Genomic DNA, 18,363 nt, shown 5'->3' with positions numbered 1-18,363 from the left:
CATCCTAAGGTTTTAAAAACTGAGCTTAAATAAATGATTAGCGGTAATAAAAGCCGAGGGAGGTCAACAGTGATCACTGACTGTTTTAGGAGCTTTTTGAGATTAAATAGAAGAAAATACAAAACATTAAACATTTTAACACAAAAGCCATATTAAACGCAGACTAGGAAGTAGGATTCGTCACGTCATCACTTAACGACCGGATAGGGACTTCTTTCTAATTCATCACTTTGTTTGTCCATGGTGATCTAAAACTTGTTTCACTGTGGACGATCACACTGGTGCTTCCAGCAGTTTCCAGATCACTGTAGGCTTGAGCATCATATACCTCTGCATAGAGTAGTATGCAATCATGATCACTAGCAAGAGGTTAATAGGCCTGGACCTTGTCTAATCAACGGTTATTGTAAAACCTTCAGCACACTTATGCATATTTCCTCACCGATTCATTCAAATAATTCAATTCAGGTGTTCCACTCACTTCCATGGCCAAAGGTGTATAAAATCAAGAAATCACACCGTAGAAAATCACACTTCTCCATCTGGCAAACTGACAAATGTGCCTGGGTTCAGTGGTTGCCAGGAGAGCGCTACTTGTCTTACTGCACTGTGCCAAGTGTAAAGTTTGGTGGAGGGGGCATTATGGTGTTGGTTTGTTTTTCAGGAGTTAAGCTCGGGCCCTTAGTTCCAGTCAAATTAACTCTCAATGCTTCAATAATAAATGCATGCATTTTGGACAACTTCATGGACCTAACTTTGTGGGAACAGTTTGGGAACCTCAACCCAACAGAACGCTTTTAGGATAATTTACAGAAGAGACTGTGACACAGGCCTTCTCGTCTAACATCAGTGTCAAACCTTGGAAATACCTTGGAAGAATGGTAAAAAATAAATACATTCCTAAACAATGTGGAAAGCCTTCCCAGAAGAGTTAATGCTATTATAGTTGCAAAGGATGTGCCAACATTATATTAAAGCTTATGAATTAAAATATGTGATGTCACTCAAGTTTATATGCGTGTGATGGCAGACGAGTGAAAACCTTGGGCAAGGGTGCATTGCACAGACACAGATACCTGCTAATAAGAGCATAAAAATAAAATACCCAAATTTTACTCACCAAAACTGGAGGACAGACTTCTTGGGAGGTCTGTTAGTATAATAATTAATCACACAGTAAACCATATTATTTGTTAGATATTTACATTTAAAATGATCCAAAAGCCACCAATACTTTCGTTATTTGAACTAGTAGGAACTGGCAACCATCTAACACTCAAAGCAGCCTTGCTCCAATACATGTAAGACTTAACATGATTTAAACAGATGGGTTTAAAAAGAATTCCTCCACATATTTGATTTAAAAGGGAAAACCAGCTATGGTGACTGCTACTATAAAGTTCTCTTTTGGAGCGAGTGTCAAATGGTCATTCAAAAAAATGCAGTTTTTGGTGCTTTTTTTCAGCCCAAAAGGTTGCCGCTTGGACTCTACACCAAACAGATGTTGCAACAATCAATTCTAGTGCTGCCGATGCCACTTGGATGGCAAGTTAGCAGTTGTGTCCGCCAATTGGTACTTGCCATTTTACAATGTAGACCACATTGTATTTTCATACGCTGGTTCTAAAATGCTTTTTTGGTCTTTTTTATTTTCCTGACTGAAAATGCTTTGCTTGCCTTTTCCATATTCGATTTTCATTCATTATTCATTTATTAAACCCCCACCAAAAAGCATAATGATCTTCCAATACCTGCTACATCATAATGCCAGTTTACCTTTCTTCAAACTAAAGACACTTTACTAAAAGAGTAGAAAATATTACCCATCTTTATGTCCACACAGAGAAACTAGCTTGTAGACACATACCCACGCACTCACCGTTATTCTGACTGTAACAGAGGCTAGTCCAGGAGGCATGTTTCCCTTTGTGTCCAGGGCCTCTACAGTGAACGTGTATGTGGGCTCTGACTCAGACAGAGCCTCGAAGTCCGGAACCTTGAGAACTGAAAGCTCGCCTGTTCTGGAGTCGATGTGGAACAGCTGAGTGATGTCCTGGTCCGAGCCTTCGGTTCTGATTCGGTAAGTAAGGTTGGAGTTGAGGTCAGCGTCTGTCGCCTACAGAGAACATGGAAAGGAAAGCAATGTGAATTTCTAATACTTGTCAGTAGGACATGAATCCATATATACCTGCTTGTAACACACTATAACAGTTTAATTAGATCTGTGTTGTGTTGTTGTCAGAAATGCCTGTGGTAGTAACCTTTAAATTACAGCTGGTGGTCCATATCTTATGTAATAATTTTAAAGTGTAGCTGTGCAGCTTTATCTCACATTCTGCTGCAGTGTGCAGCGTGTCTGCAAGTGTTATCAAACTATCAATGTTCTATCACTGCATGCAGCATAAATATAATTTTCAATAATTTGTAACATTAATAAATAATAATAATAAATAACATTAAATTAGACTGACATCAATGGGAATTTTTAAGATAAAGGGATTTATTAAGAACATTATTAAGGACATTAAACATATTAGCTTGATCTGTATATAAAATAAATGCAAACCAGCAATTTGTGTCTTTGCTAAGGAATGCTAAGATTTGATAAAAAAAAAGTTCTTCTAAACCTCTACAGTGCTATAGAGATTTAAATGATAACGCTAACACTGAGAACACAAGAAAAAGTGATGTTTTAATTAAGAAACATATAAACATATAAGCTGTGTGATTGCTCTCAGAAATACACTAAAAACAAACAGAAAAAAACAATTGTTCTGGGAAATTATCGTTGGTTAGATCAATGGCTGGTAGGGCAGTACAAACAATTAACGCACACATAAAAACAGCATAAGCAATATAGAACAGCTCCTTTAGGAATCCATTCATTTGTTTAAAGACTTGTGAGCAACACTGAGTTGGATCTTCTTCAGATAAAAAATACATGCCAGAGTTATCTGCTGAAGAAATTACATTTTATAATGCAGGTAGTTTTCTCAAACCCCCCCCCCCCCATCTTTCTTTGCTGCACTGTTTATCTGCTGATTCAGATATAACTGTACTAATCTAAAACCAACCAATGCATCAGCAGAGATGATTTATTTGTCATGATCTAGTTTCAGTAAGTTTTTGTTTGCAACAAAGCCTTATTTACACTGGAGAACTTTTTCACTTTACCAAAAATTTAGATATAAAAGTTCCAATGAACTACTGATTTTTTTCTTTTTGTTTGATTCGCTAAACGCCTAAGCTACAAAACCACCTGTTCCTCTTTACAAACACTTACCTTTAATTGTAATATAACAGTGCCCTTTGGGCTGTTCTCCGGTAGATTGACATTGTAAGTTTGTTGGGTGAATATTGGGCTGTTGTCGTCTATATCCAGAACGGTGACACGAAGTGTTAATCTGGATCGCCGTGGATTCTCTGCACCATCCCAGGCTTCAACCGTGAGATAGTAATGGCCTTTAACCTTCAGGAGAACACAGATTCAAAATTTAGCATTAACAAAGCTACAAACAAGAATTACTTTCTCACAGTTTTCTTTCACCAACCACCCAAATTACAGTTTGCATTCATGTCAACCAGATTTTAATTCTGAGCTGCTGGATATGTCACCACTATATTGTTTGACAGTACTGTGCAAAACTCTTCAACCACTCCTCTTTTCTTTAAATTTTGCTTTTAAAGGGCAATGGTTCTGAGCAATAGTTCTCTAGCAACAGTTCAGAAAGGTGGTTTTTTTGGCTTTTTTTGCACACATTTTAAGTCCGTTTGTTATAGACCTATATTAGCATAAAAGCAGCACCTAACTACTGGAATGATCCATTGTAGTGTCTAGACATAACTTCTCTTTATGCACTTTATTATTAGGAACAAAAAACGTTTTTCTACAACAAATGCCAACAAAACACAGTTTGAAAGGCAAAATATTTTATTTTTGCACAAAGAAGATGATTCATAACAAAATATTTGCTGAAAACATGTCATATCTTGCTATGATGTGCAGTGTGTCCTTAAAAAATTTGAGCCAACTAGACAACTGGAGAACAAAAGAACAAGTATTAGCCCTGAATGGCAAGTCTCCAGCATATGAATAGTTTCTGAAAGTCATGTCGTTAAGAAATGGGGAAAACAAAAATCCAGCAAAAAACTGGCCCAGGATCCAAGAGAAGCTGCTGGCCCCTCAGTTGATCTGGATAGGTTTATCTTTACTGCACTGACAGTTTATTCAGCCCCGCAGTTCATCTTTCATTCCAAGGGAATGTTAATGCCAGATTTTGACAAAACTCCTCCAACATCATCAAAAGATCAAATTTAAGAGAATGGGACATATAGAAGGATTTGCAAACCAAAAACACACTTCTTTCAGCCATTCCTGTTTGTGGAGTTACGTCATAAAAATACTATTACCGTTTACAGTTGTCTGCTTTGCCTTAAACTAATTAGGAACAGAATCTGTAGCTTCGTCTCACCTCTCTGTCCAGTGGCACTGCAGTTGTAATGGTTCCAGTGGCATTGATGGAAAACAGCCCCTGGTGGTTGACGAGCCGATAATGGACCTGACCGCTTGCCCCCAGATCTGGATCTGTAGCCTAAACCAGACAGAACAAAAAGCACAGGCACACACATAATAAGAAAAGGGAATTCAAGGGTTTAATCAGCTGTTTTGAAATGCAAGCAGCACTTCAGGCTGCCTTTGAGGTGAGTCATTCTTTGAATAAAAAGTCCTCTCATATTAAACAAAGTACATGTGTAAATCAGTGATGTACAACTCTTAACATTTTTTTCCAATCTTGTTAACAACTGCATGGTTTCTCTTTTGAAATTAGGAAAGATACTGGGTGGGTAAGGGGGTGAATCAATGTATGTGTGAGAAGGAGAGATAGCTGTGAATGATGAGAATTATTAACAGCATTTCCTGCCGTACAGTTTCATAAGGGGCCTTATGTATTTGCAGACTTTTTGACAACTTTGACAACAATTGAAAGCGGGTCAGAGTTACATGAAATCATCTGTCCTGCCATATTGTCTGAGCTAAACTTTATTCGACATTCTTTTAGCTATTGCTCCTATACAAAAATCCAAAGTTTTTTGGGTTTGATTTGGCAAGGGTGTTGAGACAAACTTGAGGGATCTGCTCTCTTTTCCCACTTATTGCAACTTGTCCAAAGGTGTTAAAGTTACTTCCCACCAGCAATTCTTAAACTTTTCCAGAGTTAATGAGACAGTGGTTTCAATTTTCACTTGGAAGAAAGTAGATCACTGTCTTCTTCCCTTTGTTGCATCTCTTTTATCTCTGCATCTGTTCTCCAGTCAAACCCTTCTCCACATCATCTCTTTCAACTACTAAAAAGTAGTGAGAAGGTGACAAATTGCAAGCTGCTGTTCCTTTCACCCTGTCTAAATGTTCATCTTGTCCAATCAGCATTCTCACTGCATTAAAATAGATGAGGCCAGAGCAGGGGAGAGGAGAACAGAGGAAACATTAACACGACGCACGTGTGTGTATTTGTGTGTGCGGGCCTAGGGTTTGCTTACATTGCTGTTTCATACAAGTTCCCAGAAGTGAAATATAATTTGAGAGTCAGTGGCAAGTGTTAAAAATAATTGCTTCACACCTGTTCTGAACAATAAGAAAACTGTGAGTTCACGTACTATGTCTATGGCATAGTATGGCAAGTCTTGCTCAGATAATTAGCAATCTGTTTATACAGCATTACTAAACAACCTTAAACAACTGTTCATTAACCTGGTGTGTTAAATGTTTATAGTAATAAACTGTGATCCCATGCCTTCGAATTTCACGTTTTAAAACTAAAAATGACCTGTAAACACCACAGTTGCAATAATCTATATAGCTTTGGGGCTAAATTCAAATGTTAATGTCTCCCTAGCAACTAAAGACTGCAAATTTTCATGGAAGTAACTGGTACGTGCTTGATAAAAAGTATTTACAAAAAATATATGCTGCTGCACCCAAAACCTTCTTGCATTTGATCACTTGTGGATTGCAGCAGTTGCCCATTGTTTGCATGGAAGTTGCCAAATTGTCTGCAAACAGTTGACATCTACTCTCTGAGTTGTTGTGAAGCTGTGAAAATTGCAACATAAACCAAAACAGGAAACCATTTGGCTTAAAAGAAAAAGTTACGCTTTTTCAAACATTTTGGCTGAAGCAGTACGACAAAACGTTTACTCATACTTTTACATTCTCTGTTTCCGTTTTGCAAAAATAGAGAATGTTCCATTTCTGCCATCCGCTAGTGACCAAGGCAATCACAAGGAGATGTTTCTTGTGCAGCATCATACTTCAACCTAATGACCATCAGCCACCGCTTGTCAGTTGGGGAGTAGAGAATTTTTTCTAGCAACCAGTACGCAAATTCCATGTGACTGAAGCCTTGTATGTGACAAAAGTTAAAGAGAAACTTACATCAACTCAGCAATTATAAATTACTAAAGAAACAAATGGACACGCAAAAACATAGTAACCAAAAGATGAGAAAAGACATTGAAAATAACGACTAAAACAAAAACACAGTATTACAGCATGATATACTTAAGGTTAAAATAATGCAGCCATTTACTGAGATGGTAAATTTGTGGAAATTGATTTTTTTTTAAAACTGAGTTGCAGATGGTCAGGTTTTCAGCGCTACTAATGTGCCAAGGGTTTTCAAGTATGCAGTGATGAATGTGATCGTGAAGAGGTTTGCTAGAGGTCATGCTGACCTGTTGGAGCAGGTCAGAAAACTGAATGGAAGGTGAAGGGAACCTTTCAAGCAGTCCATGAATGCTAATTATCTAAGGGAGAGTTTTCTCCTCAGACAGAAACAGAGTCATGGTCAGATCCCTTCTCAAGTCATAGTCTCTATTTATTTCACAGTAATTTGTAAAACGTTGTCCCCAATGGCCATCTGAACTCCAGAATGAGCAAAAATTTACTTTCTGCTTGTTAATTCTCAAGGCCAACCTGAACTACTATATGTTTAAACATTAGCTTTAATTGAAATTTGGATTATGCAGTCTCTTTTCCTGTGGTCCTTGTGTAATTACTTTGCAATCCATGCCATAGATTGGAAGTCCTGTATAAAGGTGCCAAGGGTGCACTGATCACAAGGTGTTTTCCAAGTACACCTCTTAGTAATTTGGTTTGAAGGTGGCATTGTGATGCACTTTGAAGGTAAGGGTTAATAGACACTCACGGCTGTGGGCACACCTTATTCTTCTACCATCTGGCTTACAATTCCAGAAGGATTCCAGGGGCATATAAACGTTCTTGTCTAAGATGGCAGAACTAATAAATTTGAAGCCCTGTATGAAAGTCTGTTTATCAAAGGGTATTCTCAGGATGGCTGCTTTACTTATGGTTGTTGTTTACATGTTCAGTGTTGCTGATTTGATCCTATAGTCTAGCTCTGTCAGAACCAACTTTCTTCCAGAACTTCAATGGGCTCTTTGAGGGTAAAAATTTAGTAGTTTGTCAGATTCAATTTGGATAAATTCTCTTTCAATGAAGGTAATACCTTGACAACTATCGGCTATTAATAACTGTACTCTTAGATGAGGATAAAAAACTGACAAAATCAATTTGAGATCAAGGTAACACAAAAAGCAAAGTGTTTTTTGCCTACTTTGCAACAACACTGTGGAACAAGACTGTACAGTCATGCTAGCAAACTGACAGCACAGCAGTGCTTTGAGCATTATATATAGTGTATACAGAGTGTATGTCTCCATTGTAGTCAATGGGGACACATAGCATAGTCCCAAATCAGCCTTATGTTTTAACCAAAAAAGGAAGGGCATAAAGAGAAAACATGTCTGACAGAAAATCCCCTAGAAGACACTCACAAGGTGCAGATGGGGTATCTGTGTTACACAAATTCAACATGGATGGGAAAGTATCAGATGAAATGGCTGATATGCTTAATTATGCATGATTTTAAGGATGTTAATGTATTCACGAATTACAGTAAGAGTAAGTCCTAACCTTAAAGCTCCCTTAAGTGATGGTAAGTGTACAGTACCACATAAAAATCTCGAGCCACCCCTCACCTCTTTGTATTTTGCTGTGAAACTGGCAGAGGTTCAGCAATTTAATAAAATGTGCAAACAGAAGTAAAGATACGTTATATAAGGCAAAGCCAGAGGCTGTACAACTCTATCAAGCTTGAGAGTAAATATCTGGTATGACCACCTTTATTCTTCAGCACAGCCTGAACTCGATGACAAGCTTTCTTGTAATTTCTTTAAATAGTCTTCAGGAATAATTCTCCAGTCTTGAAGAACTTTCAAAGCTTTTCTCTGGATGCTGGCTGCCTTCTTTTCTGTTCTCTGTCGAGATCATCCCACACTGCTTTAATAACGCTGCGGTCTGCACTCTGGGGATACCTGTCCATGACTGATAGTGCTCCACTGTGTGTTTTCTATCCAGGTGTGCTTTTATGGCACTGGCAGTGTTTTGGGAGAATTGGCAAGATATTACTAATCATGGCATTGGATGTAGATCCAAATCTGACTGTACGTTTCTGCATTTATTTTGACAAGATCCCAAACACAAGAACTGAAATACAACAGCTGAATGCATGAAAAAGCCTCCACACAGTGTTTTTTCCTGACTCCTTCTGTACATACAGATGTACAGTGATGGCAATTCAACCTTAAATCAACCCTAAACTTCAAATCAATCACTCCACAAGATTGTATGTCATGCCAAGATATGACAAGTTTTTGATAACACCTTGTTGGTGTAAAAATACTATTTTATGGCTGTCAGACTGGTAATCTTTCTCAATTTCTGTTTTTTAAGCCACAGAAACAAATTATATACATGTGTGTAAATGGCTGCTAGTAGTCAAGTGCCTCAAGGTACTGATTTAAAATTGGTTGTATGATTGTTTTATTTTTCTTTTCTGTTTTTTTTTTTCAGGCCTGCCACTTTTGTCTTTCCAATCTACCTAAAGATCCAATTTAAAATTCGCTCTTTTCGTTTGTTTCCTGTCATGTTTAGACACAACACTTTTAGATCCCTTGAGTTGGGTAACGTTTTAGAAAGTAATAGATCAGTATTAAATGGATTTTTAAGAGGTTCTTCTGAAAATGGTCACGTACAATGACTGGACTGAAAATAAGTGAAAAAGCAGCAAATGTCCAAAGAAAACTCTGAAAGACCATCAGAAAAACTGGGGAACAGTTGCTCAAGAGCATATTAAAAATACAATAAACTCTCTTTGGAAGCAAATTATGAAGAAATAAGTGGTGGCTCAAGACCTTTGCATATTACTCTATGTTATATTATTTAATTGCAAAACATTTTTTTTTTTTTAGAATTTCAGTAACTATAAGGCGCACCTAAAATCCTTCAATTTTCTCAAAAAACTGACAGTGCGCCTTATGTATCAATTCTGGTTGTGCTTACTGACCTTGAACTGATTCTATGTGATACACGGCCCTGAAAAATCTGTCAAAATGTTTTAGTATGACTTTGGTAAGTTACGAAGCTGCACCGCTTGACGGATTGTAGGAGCATTACAGCTACTGTAGTCAGGAGCCTCGCAGAGTAATACGTCCTGTGCTTCAACATAATATTATGCTGTGTTTATAAGGATCCCAAAATGGCACCTGCTAAGAGACATGCTTGTAGGCTGAAATCGCCCAACTGTCTTTCAGTCTATTGGTCCCTGTGTGCTCACAATACTTATCAATACCTCACTGGTTTCTGGTCAGGTCCCTGTTTATTGTAAGAATGCTGTCATTCACCGACTGTTAAAAAAAAAACCTAAGCTTGACGCTTCTCTTCTCAGTAGCTACAGACCGATTTCAAAATTACCGTTCATTGCTAAGATTTTGGAAAAGGTTGTGGTTAAGCAGCTTATAGCTGTTCTAGATGAATACAGCATTCTGGATAAATTCCAATCTGGCTTTCGTACAGCTCACTCTACTGAAACTACACTTCTTACAGTCTCCAATGACATTTTGATGAGTTGTGATGCAGGAGAATGCTCCGCTCTGTTGATGTTGGACCTGACCTCCGCCTTTGATACTGTGGACCATCATATTCTGCTAGACAGGCTGAGACAGTGGGTGGGTATATCAGGTGCTGCTTTGGACTGGTTTGAATCCTATTTGCATGAATGATCCTTTCTGTGGCTACCTCTAAGTACAGTTCCTCTTCTACTTTTCTTGCCTATGGTGTGCCACAAGGTTCAGTTGTCCAACACACAAGGCTGAAAACAAAAGGCGACAGAGCTTTTGTAACTGTGGCCCCCAGACTGTGGAACTCTCTCCCTTTGAGCCTGAGATCTGTGGACTCCGTGGTCGCTTTTGAAAAACAGCTAAAAACTCATATTTTTAAACTTGCTTTTGGTTGATTTTTATTTTTATGTTTTAGGTTCTGTGAAGCAGAATATAAATAAAAATTGCTATATAAATACAATTTTACTTTACTTACTTACTCAGACAGTGAAGATGAAGAACTTGATGGATTTGTAGAAGTGAAATTAACTTAAAAAGTGAGAGCATTTTTCTGTATTTTATGTGTTAAACTGAACAACGTTGAGCATTATTGTGAATAAGTTGAATGAAGTTTGACTTATTTGACAGTTTTGTATCGCCTTATAATCGCCTTATAATCGCCTTATAATCGCCTTATAGTCCGAACGGTACCATATATGGTTTTATGGTTTAATTATTTTCTACTACAAATTCACGATGATGAGCTCTATATCCACTTTAAAAGTACAGCTGGGTTGACAGCAATTATTGTGTGAAACCAGCAAATGGTTCTTGGGTTACAAAACCCCCCCAAACAGTGCAAGGCTGAAGGCGAATGTGTAAACCTTCCCTTTTTTTAAAAGCTTAAAGACTTGCTAGAATAAAACAATCTGTAAAAAGCTAGAATTACAATTGAATAGTATTTAGTAATGATCTCTGAAAAAAATAGCCACTAAATCAAACAAGAAACAGGGGCCATACATCTTTACTTAATGAGAGGAAAATCCTTATGTAAAGGCTTTAATTGCAATATTGTCAACATTGTCAGTTGAATAACTTCATCTAACCCCCATTACTCAAATCATATTTACCTTCTACCTCATTTGCTGTACTCCAGTCACTACTTGCTAATGCAGTGACCCATTTTTGTCTGTTTCCCCAATTTTAGATCATTAAAGTTTCATCGCATCTCACACAGCGACTATTAGAATTAATGAAAATTAGACTCCATCTTGTCAGTGTTATGAAGACTCAAAGAAAAACGAAGTCCTCTTGATGTGATTCGTATTCAGTGATTCATTACTATCTGGGGGTAAAACTGCTAGAAACTTAATAGAGCATCCACATATTGGATGATTATCCCATGTTGTTTGAAGAAAGGCGTGAAAGAAGTGAGACATGGAAAATAAATGAGAGAGCGAAGGTAAAAAGGCGAGAATGTAGAAAAATGCAGTTTTATGGCTTGAAAACGAGGAGACGTGGACAAAATGTGTGTGCTTATTTTCGTTACTTACTTTTAATGTGTGCAAATGAAGTAAATTGTTAGTCTTAAACATTTGGGGGAAATGTAGTGGAGAATTAGACAAACGACTAATACCACACAGTCATTTGTTAGCTGTAAAACCCACCAATTAGCTTAGCTTAGCAAAAAAAAATACAAGGATAATGAATGAGCCTGGCGCTATCCAAAAGTGACAAAATGTCTTTACTGTGTACAAGCACGGTTTTAGTGCTTATTGGGTCATTAACGAATGTAAGATTTATGTCATATTATGCCATAAACTAACAGTACTGATAATGATATGTAATGGTTAATCCAGCAGTATACACGAGGCCTTTAACTGAAATCAGCTCAGAAAAATTAGCTTAAATGCTTGAATGGTGTACTTGATCAGTTTCTCACTTGAGAAAAAAATCAGTATACCGTCTTAAATTTAAATTTAAATTCTTAAATGATTAAAAACTAGGTCTGGGTATTGCAAAACTGGCTTAGGCTGTGGTGAATCGTATTGTTAATGTCACGGCTGGCAAGGCAGGCTATGTAGAGGTGCCACCCAAACGCAGGCACTGAGATAGATGCGGAGATTGAGCTTTATTTTGAGGTGAACAGGATGCAGGAGGAACCGAGAAGGGCATACAGAAAAACTAAGAGAAACCTAAACTGAGGAAACTAACAAAACTGACATGAAACTATCATACGGCGGAAACACGGGGAGACTCGGGGAGACAACACAGACGGACCAACAACAAGCAAAAGGAAACACAGGGCTTATAATACACAACGGCGTAATCAGGGAATAGGAGACAGGAGAGAAACACAGCTGGGAGAAATCAGAGCTGATGAGACAAGGGGAAGCAAAACCAGACACACTAACTTAAGACACAGAACTTCACAATAAAACAGGAAACTCAACATGCCTGTGTAAAAATAAACTAAAGCAAACTAAAAACATAAATCCAGTTTGCTATTTGCCTAAAACATAACAATACATTTTTTTTTAGATTTAAACAAGTTCTAAAACATGTGTTACTTTTATGACGCCTGTTAATCGCTGTGTCATATTGAGAGTATTTCTAAGTAAGCAGTTGTTGACTACATTAGGATTCTGTACTATAATAAAAAAGTAATTGTTTTTAAATTTATACGACAATGATTAAGAGCATTTAGTGTCCAAAATAGTCTTCTCCATCTGCAATGTATTTCCAAATAATTCTAAAAAGAGAATTTTTTGTCAAGATTTTGTATACTCAGAGTCCTTGAGTGTTCTTGGAGACAAAGTTAGAGAAGCAAGGCTGAGTTGTGGGGGTTTTTTGGAGGGGAGGGGGTTCACACAGGACAAAGGATGTTGAACATTGAGCAGATAGACAGTAGGAGATGCAGAAGGTTTGTGTGAGAGAGGAGGATGCTAGGGGATAGGGGGAGATGGAGGCAGAAGATCTGCTGTGGCAACCAGGTGAAAGAAGAAGAAGAAGAAGGGCCCCTGACTGTTGCTATGTATTTTTGCATAAATTTGAAATGTAAAAAAACAAAAAAACAAAACGTTTGAGCTGTAATGATGTAAATCATTGGGGCTAACTGACAACATTTCCCCTAAAACTCACCTTTAAGTACAGTACAGTAAAGTTGTCACAACATTTTACACGCTGGATTGAATCATTTACATTGATTAATCACCTGATGTTAAACATATTGATGACTGCAGTTCCCAGAGTTGGTTGCTGCAGAAGGTTTGCGTATCCAAAATGAGCGTGACTTTCCACTCTGCTTTTATTCTGCCTCTTCTTTTGCTCTCTGTCCTCGTGTCTTATCCCTCCCTTGATGTCTTTCTCACAGTTATCTAAGCGTAATTACATTGCCAGACAGTTAAAAGCCACGAACACAATAGAATTAATGTCTCAGCTACCTTATGCAGGAAGCTTTTCAACAGAGACCGACTCCAGAAAAAAACACACACCTTAAAGCCTGAAATATGAACTCTTATCTCTACATTCACAAGTTCTGCCTGTCATGTTCAGGTGCACAAGCTTCTTTTCTTTCAGTTCCCCCCCTTTTGTGTGTTTTTTTTTTAATCCCATTCTCACCTCCGCCTCTAACTTAATTCCTAAAAGAAGTACCTGCAACTGAAACTCGATTACTGAGATATTATTAATCTGTCTCTGAGTGCATTTCTTTTATTTCAGGTATAATAACAGCATGTAGGTCTTTTCTAAGTAGGTTAGTTACTATACAGACAAGCCCTTGTCGTCTCATTACTACAATGTATTCTAGTGAGCTTTTGTGGAGTTGCTTCTTTTTCTGTTGTTTCTCGTCAGCTTTTTTGGCTATGAGGTGCCATATTAAACCAGAACTGATAGCTTTAAGGAGGTGTAGCACAGTCATGTACACAGTCTAAAGGGATATCGATAATGTGTGGCCTATTTCCTAAAAGTTTACCCCTAAATGATGTTTTTCTTACCAATCAATTTAAAACAATTTACAATAAATGGCCGAGCCAGTTTCTGTGCGACACATTTCCACTGACAGTACACAGAAAGTTATCAGTCACACAACGACAGGTAATCATGTAATGAACAGCCAACAGTGTAGCAGGTCATTTCACTGATGTAATCCCCTCTCTCAGGCTGAAGAGCTGAGAAAGACCTCCCAGGATGACTGCCTAACCCTGCAGTTGATGGATAGACCAAACTGTAAACTGATTAAGAGTTGATATGATGCATCTCACTATGAGGGTGTGTCTAACATTATGCGTTGCTGATAGAGCTGGAATATCAGACAATAAGCACTCAGGAAGGTGGTACTTTATTCTTCAAATCTACATCTATTCCTGGTACTGGTACCGACAACTACATTTCTGGCATAGTGATGTCTCTACTTTGAATTGGGGAGGCACAGTGGTTAGTACTGTTACATCATAGCAGGGAGTTTCATTCCTTCCTTGCCTTGCTTTCAGGCTGGCTCCATGCTCCTTGCAAACCCCAAGTAGGACAGGAATATTAAGAAAATGGATGGATAGATATGTTTAACTGTGGACCATGCAAAGTAAATTTGGGGAATTCAAGAAATGAAAATATGGTGCTAGAAGGAGTATAAGAGACCTGCTTTAAACAGCCTGCTTTAAAAGTGTGAGGTATTTGCTTCTATTTGCAACTATATAATGAAAATTCAGTTCATGTTGGGGCTTTTTAAAACAGCAACAAACTAAATTCACTCAATCTGTCCTTTTTCTAAGCAATTATTTAACCATATGTGTTAAATTCATGACAAACAGTTTAAGAACGAGGCTCTTAGCTCTGGCATCCCACATTTTATTCCCTACTGTGGTTCTCCCACTTCTTCCTGTCACCCAAGCATTTTCACATCTTCCTCTGTTCCCATTTACCTACTAGGATCAGCAAACCAAGGTCAGGTCTATTCATTCTTCCGGAAATCTTTTTAATGCTTACAGCTACGAACCCTGGTTTGGAAGGTGGCCCAGAGTCGTGCCTCGATCAGCCCACTGAGGGATCACATAGTCTTTTTTGGTTTGGAATAGATCCAAGGGTCCTTGAAAGGGAGGAAGTTCAGGATTGGAATTCTTTCAAGTGCCCTCTCCACAGATTAGGGTGGGTTTTTGGATGCTGAATTTGGAACATGGCCAAAGATCTGAGTGAAAGTAAAAATCTGGAATGCTTGGAATGAGATATCCTCTTCGGGCATAAGGGTTGGAATTGTGCCCGATGGTCCAAATAAGAAACACTATTGAAGTTTTTAAGTTTGGAACTTGTTAAAGTATGACTTGTTCAAAGTCCTGGATAAGGGTGTACAAGGGCCATGTATTTATCTCAGGAGAAGTCCTTGTGTTGAAGCAAAGAAGCGTGATTAACATTTAGAACCTGGCAAAGTGTCCGACTGATCAAAGACCCCCTGACATCGCTGTATAAAGCTTATGAATTAAGCTTGGAGCAAATCCAAGCAAGCATGCAACCAAGTGAGCATCTTTAAAGATCAGAGCCTATCAAAGTGTCAGATTTACCCATGGCCCCTGTCTAGGGAATACATAAGTCCATTATTAGGTCTGGAACAAGTCCAGGAGTCTTTCTGCTAAGTGGAGACCAGAGTGCTGATACAGGTGAAAGCAAAGCTCGCCTTTTAAACCCAACTATTTATTTTCCTTTTTTATTGTTGTTGAAGTTGTTGTTTTTGTAGATTTTCCACAGATTTAGAGATAATTTTCATGCCACTGCTTTAACACAAACACAGGAAAAATAAAGGGAATGTAATCAAGAATTCTCATCCAAGTTGAGTTCCAATAAAGAAACAAAAGAAACCCCAAACAAAAGAAAAACATAACCATTGTACTTTATTGGGACATGTTTAGTCCCAGTTTTATTTTTTCGTGTTGCAAAAGAAAGAAAGAAAATAAATACTGCAAGTTGGTTGAAACTTCATAAAGGTCTTTTTCTTATTTATAGTGCCATCGTTGGTGCTTTTACCTGGTGGTTTGTGCATTTTTTTAAACAGGGAATATTTGGATTTACACACAGTTTGTATTCGTTCCCTATTTTCTGTAAGGTTTTGTGTACAGTAACAATCTTAATAGACACTACTCCACACACTTGCACCACAGGACATGCACGTACTTCCTTGTATCCCCTTCCACCTGCAATATGCACTCAAAGTTCTATGAGCATAATAACAATCCTAATTACAAAGCTACCACAGTTTAAGAAGTTACATTAGTGGTCTTTGGTCCCTGTTGTAAAAGATTATAAGAGCTAAATTCAATTAGAGCCTCTGTGAATCCGTGTGCGCGTGCATGTACTTATGCTGAGGGGACAATAATCTGTTTACACAGTCATATTGTGGGATCCTTCCGTCCTTCTGGGGACAAAAAAGCCAGCCTGCATGATGCAAATTAACACATTTTAAGATGAAACATGTGACAAACAGAAAGGTCAATGAATCTGCAGTTATAACTGAAGAAATGAGACGAAGCATGGTTTAGATTCAGATATGATGATTTGTGTCACAATAACACGAGAGCTGTGCAACCAGTTCAAACACACTGGTGTGAGCCACTAGAGAAATAACAGTAAAAAGTAATCTTGCTGTACCGCTGTGTTTGGGTTTTTAATTGAGCATGAGAATCAGTGTTTCTGATAGATTGAGATAAAGTCCCATCTAAACTGTCTGTTTGTTCATGACTCATCATTATAATAAAGGATTAGTGTAACGAAATAAACTAAAAAGGTTGAACAAATGCACAGGCAGGAACGAGTGGAAAATGAACACATTAGCATGCAAACTTGCTGTAATTATACCTGTTCACACACTACAAATATTAATTGCAGTGAGTGCTTAAATGTATTCAAAAACATGTAGTGAACAGTGATGCGGGAATGTGAGAGAAATAAGGTTGGTCATGCAGGCTGCTTCTCTCCAAATGATTTAGAGTGTGTTGTGTGCAGCTCTGTGTGTGTGTGTCTAATCTTACCTTAACCTGTCCAACGTAGGCGTGTTTCTGCTCCTCAATGACAGTGAGGTTCACTGGCAGGGAAGTATCGAACAGCGGGTCGTTGTCATTAACGTCAGTCACCACAATGTTCACCGTCGCTGTAGACGTCTACACACACACACACACAAACGACTGTAAGTGTTTAGTTCAAAGACTCTAATTATTGTACAAACCGTTATTTTTTTTAAATGATGATTATCAGAAACTAAAACTGAATCACGACATTTCAAAGACTGTGTTTTTTTTAACCATCTTATTCTATGTGTCCCTTTTGCTAACATCGTCTTATATAATTAACTAAAGAGTTCATTTTGCTTGCAAATTTGTTGCAATCAGGCCCTGGCTGCCATATCCCTTTGTGCTAGTAAGAACTGTTCACTCTATAAATAGATTTAAAAACTGCTCACTGTTGGTCCACTTGTTCCCTCTCTCTCGATGTAAAAGGTCTGTTTGTTTTAACCCTTTACACCCTGGAAGTATTGCTGTGTGACATTTATGGTGAAAATAGGTAGCAGCCACTTCCTATCTTACACATTGCCAGTACTGTGTTGGACCTCCTTTTGCATTCAAAACTGCCTTAATTCTTCATGGTATAGATTCAACAAGATGCTGGAAACATGCCTCAGAGACTCAGTTGCTGCACAGCCAATCTCCCATTCCACCACATCACACCAGCCACTGGCTATTTGAACACAGTGAACTCATTTTCATGTTCAAGATGAGATCATTTGAGCTTTGTGACATAATGTGCTGTCCTGCTGGAAGCAGACATCAGAAGATCTCCACTTTCTGAGAATCCTCAGAAAAATGGACCTGAAGAAGGAGCTGCTGACCATCTTCTACCGCTGCTCCATTGAAAGTGTGCTGACATATTGCATCGGTGTGTGGTTCTCCAGCTGCACCACAGCACACAGAAAGGCACTCCAGAGGGTCATCAACATGGCCCAAAAAATCATTGGACATCCTCTTCCCTCCCTGAAGGACCTGTACAGCACTCGCTGTCTCAAGAGGGCACGCAGCATCCTACGGGACTGCACACACCCAGGACACTGGGTGTTTAAGCTGCTGCCGTCTGGCAGGAGGTTCAGGCTGCTGAGGTCCCGAACAAATAGACTCAAGGACAGCTTTTACAACAGGGCAATAGCCCTGATCAATGTAAATAGCTGACCTGACTGGATACCTCCCTGGAATTTTTAGGGGGAGGTAACAATGTTTAAAACGATAACAATAATATTTATATTTATAACAAGGTGCAATAATAATTAATGTGCAATAATAACAGTGTGCAATACACATACACTTATTCTTCTTTTTTATACTAAGTTAATATACTGTGTTGTGTTGTTTGTTACGTTGTGATGTGTCATATCGT

General features: G+C 38.2%; 1 protein-coding gene across 1 annotated transcript in view; it reads right to left on the bottom strand.

The window, feature by feature from the left end:
• Positions 1-18,363, bottom strand: part of LOC102200715 (protocadherin-15-like) — a 219,770-nt gene that overhangs the window by 83,990 nt on the left and 117,417 nt on the right. Inside the window, exons 20-23 of the mRNA XM_005747367.1 lie at positions 16,971-17,099; positions 4,473-4,592; positions 3,284-3,469; positions 1,880-2,116 (exon numbers count right to left, since the gene is read on the bottom strand). Coding sequence (XP_005747424.1) covers positions 1,880-2,116; positions 3,284-3,469; positions 4,473-4,592; positions 16,971-17,099 — 672 coding nt within the window. The remainder of the gene's footprint in view (positions 1-1,879; positions 2,117-3,283; positions 3,470-4,472; positions 4,593-16,970; positions 17,100-18,363) is intronic.

Source organism: Pundamilia nyererei, unplaced genomic scaffold, assembly GCF_000239375.1.
Source record: "Pundamilia nyererei isolate P.nyererei 1_Seehausen unplaced genomic scaffold, PunNye1.0 scaffold00196, whole genome shotgun sequence".
Lineage (NCBI taxonomy): Eukaryota > Metazoa > Chordata > Actinopteri > Cichliformes > Cichlidae > Pundamilia > Pundamilia nyererei.
The sequence above is the reverse complement of the archived record's forward strand: the minus strand, read 5'-3'. Positions and strand labels throughout refer to the sequence as shown.